The following is a 12,523-nucleotide window of genomic DNA, read 5'->3' as shown; positions in this document are numbered from 1 at the left end:
GACACAAACCAAAGCATGCTGTTGGTTTGCAACTCTTACTTGAAACTATTTTAGGAATAAATTGACAGTTCTCACAATGGAGGGCTTTAGAAAGTGGAGTCACGTAAGAATCCATATTGAGACTTCTATTTTTAACTTGTCTATTCATAGTCTGAGTTAGGGCTGAATGGTGAAACAAACAAAAAATTGTGAGGTGCTCCAAAACATTCTTTCCAGGGTGGGTGAATGGGCAATAAAATGGCGAAAGCAATTCACTGTAAGTGAGTATAAAGTGATGTACATTGAGGGAGGGGAAGTCCTGATTTCTTATATATGCTAGTTGGGTCTGATCTGACTGACCTGGAGCAAAGTCTTGGGGTTTTAGTGGATAGCTCTATGAATATGTTGTTTCATTGTGCAGTAGCTGTAAAAACAGGAATATCATGTTAGGAATCATTAGGAAACAGATTGGAAATTAAAAAACTAATATTATAATACCATTGTAAAATCTTTGTTGAGGCCACACTTGGAACACTATCTACAGTTCTGGTCCCCTCACCTCAAGAAGGAAATTGTAGAGTTGCAAAACAATTTGGAAAAGTGCTACCAAAATGATCAAGAGGTTTGAGCAATTCCCCTGTGAGGAAAGGTTACAACATTTGTGCCTTCCTAATTTAGGGGGGGGGATGGGAATGATAGAGGTGTATAAGATTATGCAGGGTGCAGAGAATGTGGATTGGGAGAATCTCCCTCCTTTATGATACTAGAATCCAGGACCTTGGAAGATTCAGAATGGACAAAAGAAAGTGCTTTGCTCAAATGCATAGGAATAAACTCTCCCAAGATGTGATGGGCACCAACTTTATTAGGCAAATTCATGGAGGATAGGACTATCGGCTTCTGGCCATAATGGCTATTCTCTGCCACCAAAGTCGGAATCTTTTAATATCAGGTGCTGGGAGGTGCAGGTGGGTAGAACACAGTTGTCTTCATGTCCTGTTTGCAAGGCTTCCCATAGGCATCTGGTTGGCCATTGTGCGAACAAGATGCTAGAGTAGATTGTGATTCTTACTTTCTTACAATGAAGCATGTTTACGTAGAAAGTCCTCCTAAGTATAATGAAACTTTCCCCCAAGTGTATTCTGCTCTAGGCAGTAAAGTTGGTGATTAGCGTAGAGAAGAGAAAGGTTTGATCCCTTATTGTACTTCCGGTAGCCGTGACTGAGAAGGACATGGGATAAAGCAGAATGTTTAAGTCCTGGCGTAAATATATCAGTCACCCAAACTTGTGTAAGAACAGAGAGAGCAACTCACCTTGTTTGTCAATGCTTGCAGAGAACAACATATGAATGGTACATTCCAAAAGGAATCTTGAAGACTGGCTGGATGAACAAACATTTGAACTTGGTGCCTGCACTTGTTGTGGTGTTTTATGAACTGGACTGGGACGAGCCACAGTGGAAAGAAAAACAGTCAGAATGTGCTACTAGAGTTGAAATTGTCAGGTATAATTTCTTAAGATTTCTTAGGCATTAGCTTAGTAATGGCTTAATGCAAACATATTTGGGGAAAGGTCATCATTCACAAGCTCATTTCTTCCACTTTCAAGACAGATAAGCAGGATGCAATTCTGAAGTCATTGGGGCTTACTTCTGAGTGTAGAATTGCACTGTAACTTACATATGTGAGGGTGCTTTTGCAACAGAAGTGTAACTGTAGACTGGATTTAACTTAATGAGTTCCACTTGTGCAGTGGTTCCCAAACTGTGCTCCATGGAGCACTTGGTCTCCCCGAAGCATCTCCAAGTGCTTAGCAAATAAATAAATACATGCCTTTGGCATAAAGGCAACAGTAGTACTCCATGACGAATTTCTCTCCTGAAAAGTGCTCTGAAACTGAAAAAGTTTGGGAACTAGTGGAAGCCAGTGCAAGGACCTCTGCAAGGACAACAGGGTTTTCTCTTTCTCTTCCCCCTGCCCATTTGGTGAGATGAAAGGGGGCATCATTCTGACTGGCATACTGAAATGCTTGTGCTGACAGAATGATTGCTGTTACACTATGTTGAATTCATCCCCATGTTTGAAATGCTACTTTTTTTAAAAAAAAGCACACATACCAGCTTTGTTTACTTAGTTTACACCTTTGGGAAATCTAACATAAGTGGAAAGAGAGAAAGCCTGCTGCTGAGCTTCATTGCTTCTTTAAAACAAAAACAGAAAGCCTCCTTTTAGTTAAGGTTGTACTAAATGTTTGGTGTGACTTCACCCCCAGAGGCACACCCCATTGTCTCTTGAGAAAGGCAACATTTATTACTAAATGTATTTTGCAGTATGTATGGTCTAAAGGCTTGCATGCTTACCATCTTTAGTTTGATGTTACGTATTGTTCTTACAGACAGAGTTTGCAGGGAAGAAACACAAAAGTTGCTGTTGTTTTGATTCAGAAGAAAACACCGTTACCTCCAGGTGAAGTACAATTGAAAGCTAAATTGATCAGATTTGAAATAAATGAACACAGTAATCTGAAGTTGTGAAATGCACCTGTTTTTCAATAGAAGGCAGAAATGTGTGCCATAAAGAAAGTGGGGGAGGGGAGACTTGGTATTTACCATAGGTTGAATGTTTTTCAGTAGCAGTTATTTATTTATTTATGAACATTATCATATACCACTGTATCATAGAAATATATCACAGCGGTTTACAACAATGTCAAAACACACAATAAAATAAAAACAACTTAAAAGCATACAGTATATCTGTCTTAACCCTTGGCTGGAGACAGATGACAGAGCTGAGACTGGTTTGAAAAGCCTTTTATGGGGTGTATAGTCATATCCCACTTTTCTCTCTGGTAATCAGGTTTTCTAGGTTCCTTTTTATTTGTGTTAAAAGCCTTTCACACTGTCCTTATGGTGCAGATTGACATTATTTTAGGAATCTAGTGCACCACGGGTTCAGATATATTGTAATCAGCTGCAACAACAGTGTTGTTCCTGTAAGTCTCACGGTCTTTGTCTTTTCTTCCAGCTCAGAAAAAAATTAACTTCACACTTGCTTCAAAGGGGAACCATTCATCTTATATGTTGTAGTGCAGAATGAACTCAATTGCATGTCATGTAAACTATGGTTAATAGTGTACCGTGAATGTGACAATCTGTCGCCCTTTGACAGATTTTCAGAAAGTAGATGGTTCAGCATTTTTAAAATTTTGTTTTAGGAGAAGATGTTATTGCTTCTGAAAGGGCAGCGGCTTTATGCAATGCTTGTGACCTCTCTGGAAAGTCACTGTTCGTTTTGCCACATACTGATCACCTTGTAGGTTATATTATAAGGTAAGTAAATTATGTGAGAGGCCGGCTTTTCTTTAGTTATTTTTTTACCATGGCCATGGGGAAGAAGGCAGGGAAGCCAACAGTAGATGGAGCCAGAGGCAATGAAATGCAGAGCAAAGGCATTTTAGTTCTGTCCCCATCCTCCCTGCTCAGTTCTGCAAGGGCAACACTGAGACTAAGGAGGAAGAAACTGACAAGCAATGCTACCCTGTGGACTGGTTGCAGTTGAAAAGACAGGCAGGTTAGGTTGGCTGAGGGCAGACTGAGTTTGGTGAGGTCGTGCCCAGTTGCCCTAATAGAGCAGCCTCCACTGCTTCTGAGCAATTATAAGGTCAGGTTGTGCATATGGCTAGTTTTAAGAAAATAAGCATTTTTAAAATCTCTCCACAATTTAACACATTTTCTTTCGTGTGTGTTAAATCTCCACCAAGTGTATTTACATCGACATCTGTATGGAACTCTTGAATATACCTATTACCTACATGTTACATATTTCTGTTGAAACATAATGAATCTACCACCATTTTATTTCTGGAAAAGCTGTGTGCTCCTGTTCCATGCTGCTGATATACATAAGCCAGGCATCCTCAAACTGCGGCCCTCCAGATGTTTTGGCCTACAACTCCCATGATCCCTAGCTAACAGGACCAGTGGTCAGGGATGGTGGGAATTGTAGTCCAAAACATCTGGAGGGCCGAAGTTTGGGAATACCTGCATAAGCTTTAAGATTTATGGGAGAGAAATGAGGGTGAACCTGTTTGAAGCCAGGCAGCTAGTTAGTGATACAGTGAAGTATTAAGACTCTTACTTCATTTTTAAGCAGTTGACCTTTTATTTCATAGGTTAGAGAATGCCTTCTATGAACACGCACAGACATACTACTATACAGAAATCCGCAGGGTGAAATCTCATAAAGAATACCTGAACAAAACAACACATCAGGTATAACTAGCAACTTTATTAAACTATGTAGTTGGGCTACCAGTGCTGAAGAATTTGGAACAGGCACCCCCAAACTTCGGCCCTCCAGATGTTTTGGACTACAGTTCCCATCTTCCCCGACCACTGTTCCTGTTAGCTAGGGATCATGGGAGTTGTAGGCCAAAACATCTGTAGGGCCGCAGTTTATGGATGCTTGATTTAGAAGCACCATTGCTGCAAATCCTGTTATTCTTGGTAGTTTTAAGAATATTTTATTTATTTATATTTTATTTATAAACTTATTTATAAATAAGTTTATTTTAGAATAGACTTGTACTTTCCAAGTCACTGTTGTATTGCTTTGTGCTATTATCATTCCTGTTAGACATTTGGACAATATTGACATTACAGTCTGCCACTTTGGGAACCTGTCTTTCACTCTGTAGGCATGGAAAAGCAGGAGGTAGTGTGTGTGTGTGTGTGTGTGTGTGTGAGAGAGAGAGAGAGAGAGAGAGAGAGAGAGAGAAATTATTATTAACTTATTTCTTACTCTTCTACTGAAAGTATGCAGTGGCATATACATGTTACAACCATATATTCTATAAGAATACAGACCATTTCTAAAACCATACCAGAATACAAAACAAATCAAAATGCAACTTTAGCACTAGCAAAAATAAAGCAAGTTATATGTTAAAACCAGCATTAATAACACTAGGTGTTACACATTTAAAAGCAAGCCAAATCAGTATCCTTAATTTATGGTGGACTAAATTGATTTGGTATTCTTAAGAGTTTGGTATTAATCTGCATTAGTGTTGCCTAAAGCCTCATGTTGATGGCTTTAAAACTAATACCACCTTTTAAAAATATTGTACGTTGGTTGTGTTGCAGCTTCTGTTTGTTAGACACCAGTTCAAAATAGGATTCTTCAGTGAATTGAAGCAAGACACACAGAATGCTCTAAAGTAAGTACTTGTAGGCAGAGGCTGGAATCATGGGACCCTCCCACCTCCCTAGAAAGAGAGGCATATCTTCCATTTGTGGGTGGGATGGGAGACAAAGGAGTGGAGAGCACCTTTCTACTGCCATTCTTAAAATGATTTATTGCCATTCTCCATGAGTAAATATGCACTGCAGCATTTTATCAAGTATATTTAATATATTTCCTCTCAAGTAACTTTACTTAAGAGGAAAGGCAACAGTAAACCCCTTTAATTCCAAAAGGACTCTGGGCCTCACTGTTGTGGTCCAAAGAAAAGAAAAGCAATACATTTGGGACTCACTACTTTATTTATTCTTCAACAAGTGAACAACTTCTAACTTTAAAATTTCTTACTTAGAAATTACAGAACTGCATATAATCTTGTACATGAACTGAGAGCTCATGAAACAAATATATTGGAAATCAAGACTATGGCAGGATTTATAAACTACAAGGTAATGACTATTTAACTTGGCCCTTCTTAGGACATTTTGTAGCAGAAGTTCCTGTTCTGAGTGATTTAAGGACACTTCTTAGTTGAATATCCTGAATGGATGGAGCTTGAGTGAGGAGGCAGTATAGGCAGAATGAGTAAGGTAAAGCTATGTTCCTACAGACCTTAATGGCCTTTCTTCATGCTCTTTATATAAAGTATAGAGACATAGTGTAATTGGTCCTCAACATAGTTATAGAAAGTTATATCCTGTAAATGGACAGAGTGTGGGTACGTTGGGTCATGAAGGATGGCACTGAAATTGCAGAGGGTACAGTTTGTGCAATGATGAATAAGTAACAACACCAGAAATCATAATCCTTTCTTAAATTATTGCCCATGGTTTTGTGTTATCCTGGAGGCTATAAATGCTAAAAATGGTGAAATCTTGAGTTTATTAATTTGATTTTATTGTATTGAATGCTTCGATACTGAATCACATGAAGTATATGGATTAGAACATCTTTCTACTTTTAACTTTTAAGTCCCATCCCCCCATTCAACTTATTCTTCTTTCAGATTCAAGTAATTGAAAAGTTCTGGTAGAGATTTTTCATCCCAAGTTTTCATGTTAACATGGAAAAGCACCAGTGAGAACAGCATTCTCCTATAAATGCAGATAGGTTTCTCCTCATCAAATTCTTTCTGAGGGGCAGCCTGTTGCCCATTGCTGTCCTTGGCATCTTTACGATGATTTGAGGTTACTTCATGTGAATAATTGGAATTTGTGCTTCTATTACATAGTTACTAGCCTTTTCATTTTGTCTGTCTTTGGGGGGAAAATGAAATAGTCTGAAAGGGCAGAGAGGAACATACATATTCTGTTGTAGTTGTCAATCTAGTATACCATTGTAAAATATTTTAATCAAAATGTTATAATTTCAAATCTTTTCAGATTTGTCGCCTTTGTTTTCAACATAATACACCGCTTGATGCAATTGCACAGTTCAGAAAACACATAGATTTGTGCAAGAAAAAAATTGGGAGTGCTGAATTGGCTTTTGAGCATGCTGCCTGGATGTCAAAACAGTATGTTTTTACTTAGTAATTTTACTACTGTGATTAGTGAATAGGTGAGCTTATTCAAGCTGCAACTGCGGTGTTGCTTTTGGTTTGCAAGTTATTACATAAACCTTATGACATTCCACATCAGTTATAGCTGTAGCTCCATGAGGAAGGTTGCCCTTATACCCATTATACAAATGAGGCTTAAATGACTTGCCTAAAGCTACGGGGATGTGAACCAAAGTGACTGGTGCAAGCCTCAAATTCTTTTGTGCTCATTATCTAGATTTCAGTCTTTTCTGTTCCAGACATGTTTTAGAGAAGAAATGGGGAACATGTTCAGGGCTACACTAGAAATAAATATATAGTAAGCTAATATATAGTGAGCCAGAGAATGTCTGCCAGCTTGCATATTCTGTTAACAAGTAACCATCTGCATGCACCTAGCGTACATGTAGTAGATAGTATGCATTGCAGATGTTAATCACATGCATAATTCTGATTTTATTTTTTGGCCCAGTGGGATCATTAGGAAGTTTGAAACAAATATAGAAATCATGAGAGTTGAGACATGTAGTGATATATTTGGTGGGTTTCTTTATTTTAAAATTATTTTGGTTTGAGGCAAAGGGTGCCCTGAGTTTTCAGACTTTCTACTTCTCATGGCTATATAGGAAAGTTTTGGAATCTTTCCTTAAATTAAGATTCTTGGGGTCCTAGAAAGAGGTTAGGATTTTGTGTGGCCCATGAGTTGCCTGTTGCTACTCTGTTCTGCTTAATCCTTCTGGAAAATCTGAAGTGTCCAGTTCTTCAGATGTGCGTGTGATTTTTGTTTGTTTGTTTTAAACAGATTCCAAGCTTTTGGAGATTTGTTCGATGAAGCTATTAAACTAGGACTGACAGCTATTCAAACTCAGAATCCTGGTTTCTATTACCAGCAGGCAGCATACTATGCACAAGAACAGAAGCAATTGGCCAATAGTCTCTGTAATCATGAGGTGAGTCATAGGCTGCCTTGCATTTGTTTAAGCTCCTTTGTGAGACCGTATTCTTACAAGGTTTTCTGAAAGAAGCGACTATAGCTTTTAGGGTTTTTTTAATACTGTCTTCTAGATAGCTGTGCTGACTCATTTGTGTGATTGGTGTTACCATGCACTGATCAGATACAATGGTGTGCAAAAAGCTGATTCCTGTTCATTCTTGCGTGTGATTCTAGTGCAACAAAGAATCCACATGGGCTGCTATAAAACCATACCTGCGGCACATAGGTTATAAAAATTAACCAAAAGTAAGGCTGAAAACAGAACTTACTTTGATTTCTCAGTTTCAATTTCAGGTAAAGGTAACTTGAATAATAAGATTTTTGGGTTAGCAAGTTGGTATTTTTAAATTAATGAGTCCACACTCAGAGTAATAAACTTGTAGAATTGGATCACTAGGATCATCTAGTCCAACCCCCTGTAATTCAAGAATTTTTTGCCCGAGTTTTATGCTCTACCGACTGAGGTATCTCAGATCCTGTAATCTCTGCTGTAAGCATACTTTTATAAGCCCGTAATTCTTTTGGTCAAGAGATTTATATGTTTACTTATATACATATACACACAGAGAGATTAAAAAAACCTGGTTTGTGTATGGCAAATGCATGTGTTGTATAGTCTAAAATAAACTGCCACAGGGGCCAACCAACCGGCGGGCTGGGTTAGGCCCCCGAAACGGACTTTGGACATGCCTGGTCTAGATAATGTACATCTTTAAAAATCCTAGTGAATTTCTGCACTCTTATTCAATTCTAGGTTTCTAGGCAACTTTATTTGGGCACAGACTAATTATAGGTCATGCTACATTAATATGACAGAATGCGCATAGAAGTGTTCATTTAAAAGTATGTGGAAAAAACAAAAAAAACTTTAAATAGCAGTGCTGTTGTATTCAAACATAATCCAGAACTCGGGGGGGTGTTCAGGTCTCCCTCTATTAGTTAGATCATGCAAAACATAAACATTTTTACTCCTCTAATAATTAGCTCTACAGAAGCTGTAATTAAGTGTGCATGCACGCACAGTCCTGTGTCCAAATATATGTGCATGAATTTCATTGAATTCAAGAGTCTTAAGCAGGTATGCATAGGTTCAGTGTAGTGCCTTTATGTACCATCAAGCATTTTTCAGTTTCCATCCTCTGTGCCAATACAGATTTGGGCATTTTGGAAGTCTCTCTCTCTCTCCCCCCCCCCCCCAGCATTCGGTTGTGTAATTTATTATCACACTGTGTCATAACCTTTAACAATATATTTAAGGTTCTCTTTGCTTAATTTGCAGTCTTCCGTAATATATCCCAATCCAGATCCACTGGAAACTCAAACTGGAATGCTTGACTTCTACGGACAAAGACCATGGAGGCAGGGAATACTAAGTAAATATCTTATTCAGTTTCTTGCCTACAGAACATAAACAAAAAACAATCTTAATTAACAGACATTTATCCTAATGTTTGTATATTTCAAATTGTGTTCCTGAGAGCCTTATACAGTATATCCTACCATGCATATTGGGGAATCTTCTATGACAGGAGCAAGGAACCTGTTATTCCCCTGGTGATGTTGGTTCATTCACCATTCTGGCTATTGCTACTGGAAATCATAGTCTAACCACATCTGGAGGGTCACAGGTTTTCTACCTCTGCACTATGAGAAGATTGGTAGTGCTAGCTGAGCTCCTCTGTCAGCTTCCCTGCTGCTACTGATCTTATCCTTCAGTGCCCAGGTGTGTATTTGCAGCTCATCCAGAGCAGTGATAAAGCCCAACAGACTTAAACTATGTCTCAAGTGAATCAAGTACAGCCTAAGACATATCCTATATACTGCAATACATGACAGACATGCTGAAGTTCATCAAGAGGCATATCAGTTCAGGAATGGTTCCACAGAGTAGTAACGTGTTCTGTGGAAACTTGTACCCAGGGGCATAGGAAGATAGGGACGGTAGGGGCGGGCCGCCACAAGCGGCGGGCTCCAAGGGGTGCCATTGCAGGCGCCCGCCCCACCCCCAAAACATGTGCCACGGACCCAGAACGTGTGTCACACCCCTCCGGGAGGTGCACCATGCCCCCGGAACGCATGCCCCGCCCCTCTGGGAGGTGCGCCCCGCCCCCAGGTGCGCCCAGCCTCGTCCCCAGTGCCGGAGCATGAAGCTCCGCCACTGCTTGTACCGTAATAAATTGGTTAATCTTTAAAGTGGCACAAGACTAGAGGAAATAGATTGGCTTGTATATTTTTGTTCACATGGAGATCTACTACCTCTGTTGAAATGAATGAGGCAGCCTATGCTTGGAGAAGCAACTTCTGTTTGTTAGAGCCCATACAGAGATTTGGAACGGGAGAACAGAGAACTAAGCCTGTGGTTTTAAACATTCCATTCAAAGAGGCTTAGAATGAGTTTACCAGATAAATGCAAACCCTCTCATTGTGTGATATAAGGATTGTGTCATTATTGGTAGCCTCCATAATAGCAAAAATTAAATACAGTAAGTGTTGTCTTTCTGGAATCATTCCTTTTATGGGCTGTTGCCAAGAAACCACAGATTGTGAGGTTTTGGCTTTGTTGCTAAGAGCAGTAATTTTCCCAGTAGGCTGACTTAGACCATAGCACTTAAAGGTGCTTTAGTTTTTAGTATGTTTAATTATTTCAGCCTATCTTTTAAAACAGTCTACTTAAAAGAACAAAGAATACACCTGAGTTCTAAAACATTCCTTCTCCTAAGATACAGAGCAGTGTTTAGAATCTGAACATTCTTGAACTGGAACCAGGCTTGTAACAAAAGAATGTACAATAGTTCATTAAGATGGATTTTTCATTGTCATATGCAGGCTTTGATCTCAATGATCCCGAAAAGGAGAAAGTGGGAATTTTGGCGCTGCAACTGAAAGAGAGAAAGGTTCTTCACTCTGTAAGTCACATTTCAATAGCATTTGTAGTTTGTCATTGTAAGGGCAAATATAACTTTAACAATATTTTTTTATTAGGAGCTAATAATCACCTTGCTGAGTAATGCAGTTGCCCAATTCAAGAAGTACAAATGTCCAAGAATGAAAAGTCACTTGAGTAAGTATAATATTCCTAACTAATGTTTAATAAAACACATTTTACAGTTTTTAATACTGTAAATAACATAATGTTCTTTTCAGTGGTTCAGATGGGTGAAGAGTATTACGATACTAAAGATTACACCAAAGCTTTGAAGTAAGTATGATTTTTATAAATGCCACTGCATGATTTTTTATTTATTTTTTAATTTTTTAATTTTTTAATTTTTTTGTTTTTTTTTTGTTTAGTAATTTAAGTGAAAATTGGAAAACTTGTATAGAAGAGGGTTGTGAACAGGTTAGTTTGAAGGTTATTGACCAGGAATCTATCATAATTTGTAACAGGACAGGTTATCCTGGCATAGCTTCAGTGAGTTCAGATATTACAGGTGGTGTGCAACTAGACAGTTCCACTAGCACAAGGACTTTTGGCTGTGCAGCAGAAGTTTCTCTCTCTCTTTCCTCTGTGTGCCTCTTAAATACCATATATTTTGGGTGTTTCTCAAACCCTCTGCAGATTTAAGGGGCATGTGGGGAGAGAAGAGAAGGGAAATGATAATAATAATAATAATAATAATAATAATAATAATAATAATAATAATAATAATAATATATTATTTATACCCCGCCCATCTGGCCGGGTCTCCCCAGCCACTCTGGGCGGCTTCCAACAGAAGAATAAAACACAATAATCTATTAAACATTAAAAGCCTCCCTGAACAGGGCTGCCTTCAGATGTCTTCTAAAAGTCAGAAATATATCAATAGAATGGCCTACTGATGTATCATACCTAACTGCCAGTAAACTCTGTTAGAGCAGTGTTAGGGGATTGTTGCAGCTACTCCCGAGTAAAGACGCTCTAGTCCGTTCTGTCTTTAGGGGTTTTATTGTGCATACTACTTACAGTCCAGAGATAGCAGAAAACATGACCTCCTAGTCACTTGCAGAATCTGGCAATGGCGTCCCTTCTGCTCCAGGGCCAGCATAATAGCTAGGGGACCCCGAAACGCCGCCCCCTAAACCTGCGTTTGGGCACGCATCTCAATTCGGGTGCTGGAAGCAGCTGTGCTCCCTCTTCCACTTGTTGGCTAGGGCAGTGCAGGGGCTCTGATACCTCGCTGAGCCTTCCCTCCTCCTTCAGCTCCACTCCTCATTTCCCCCACCTGAAGTGCTGGCCAGGATGATGGGGGGAGGCTCCCTGTAGGGAGTCCCCCTGACAAGCAGGAAGAATAATAGAGCATTGCTAGGGGAGAAATAGACTGGTGCCATAGTCTGCACCCTCTCAGATACTGCTCCTAGACATTGCACTGACATGATGGGTTTATTTCCCCTATGTGGGACTCATGTCTCTTTGACAAACTCCCCTGTGGTTAGTGTGTGCCGGTAGTTTTTCCATGAGCACTGGAGGAGTAACCAGTGGGATTTCTCCATTCTGTGCTCAGCTAATATTTCAGTTCAGCTATTAGAACAAACCTCCAAGTACTTTTGCGGCATGTAAAATTAACCGTATGTACTTCTTTAGTTTTGTTTGCTAAGCGGAAGTCAAAGATGTGAAATAAGATCCCAGTTGTCATAGGGAACTGAAAACGTTCAGATTAATTCCCCCCCCCCCCAGGAAACTCACATCACAAAGCTTATTTGATCAGGTGTATCTTCTATTTGGCTTCTGTGTTATTTTTATATGAACTGTCAGGTTCATTTGCTTAGTTAAATTCTCTTTTAAC

General features: G+C 39.3%; 1 protein-coding gene across 3 annotated transcripts in view; it reads left to right on the top strand.

Annotated features, from left to right (window-relative positions):
- TRAPPC11 (trafficking protein particle complex subunit 11) overlaps positions 1-12,523 on the top strand; it is a 72,131-nt gene that overhangs the window by 1,311 nt on the left and 58,297 nt on the right. For all 3 annotated transcript variants that reach the window (XM_088661057.1, XM_060278734.2, XM_060278735.2), the window contains exons 3-14: positions 1,315-1,484; positions 2,375-2,445; positions 3,197-3,311; positions 4,154-4,253; positions 5,127-5,200; positions 5,576-5,672; positions 6,606-6,739; positions 7,566-7,713; positions 9,037-9,130; positions 10,584-10,663; positions 10,740-10,818; positions 10,902-10,956. In XM_088661057.1, the coding sequence (XP_088517183.1) occupies positions 1,315-1,484; positions 2,375-2,445; positions 3,197-3,311; positions 4,154-4,253; positions 5,127-5,200; positions 5,576-5,672; positions 6,606-6,739; positions 7,566-7,713; positions 9,037-9,130; positions 10,584-10,663; positions 10,740-10,818; positions 10,902-10,956 (1,217 nt within the window). The remainder of the gene's footprint in view (positions 1-1,314; positions 1,485-2,374; positions 2,446-3,196; positions 3,312-4,153; positions 4,254-5,126; positions 5,201-5,575; positions 5,673-6,605; positions 6,740-7,565; positions 7,714-9,036; positions 9,131-10,583; positions 10,664-10,739; positions 10,819-10,901; positions 10,957-12,523) is intronic.

This window comes from Zootoca vivipara, chromosome Z1 (genome assembly GCF_965207765.1).
Source record: "Zootoca vivipara chromosome Z1, rZooViv2.hap1.1, whole genome shotgun sequence".
NCBI classification, from domain to species: Eukaryota; Metazoa; Chordata; class Lepidosauria; order Squamata; family Lacertidae; genus Zootoca; species Zootoca vivipara.
This window is presented reverse-complemented; position numbering and strand designations above follow the sequence as displayed.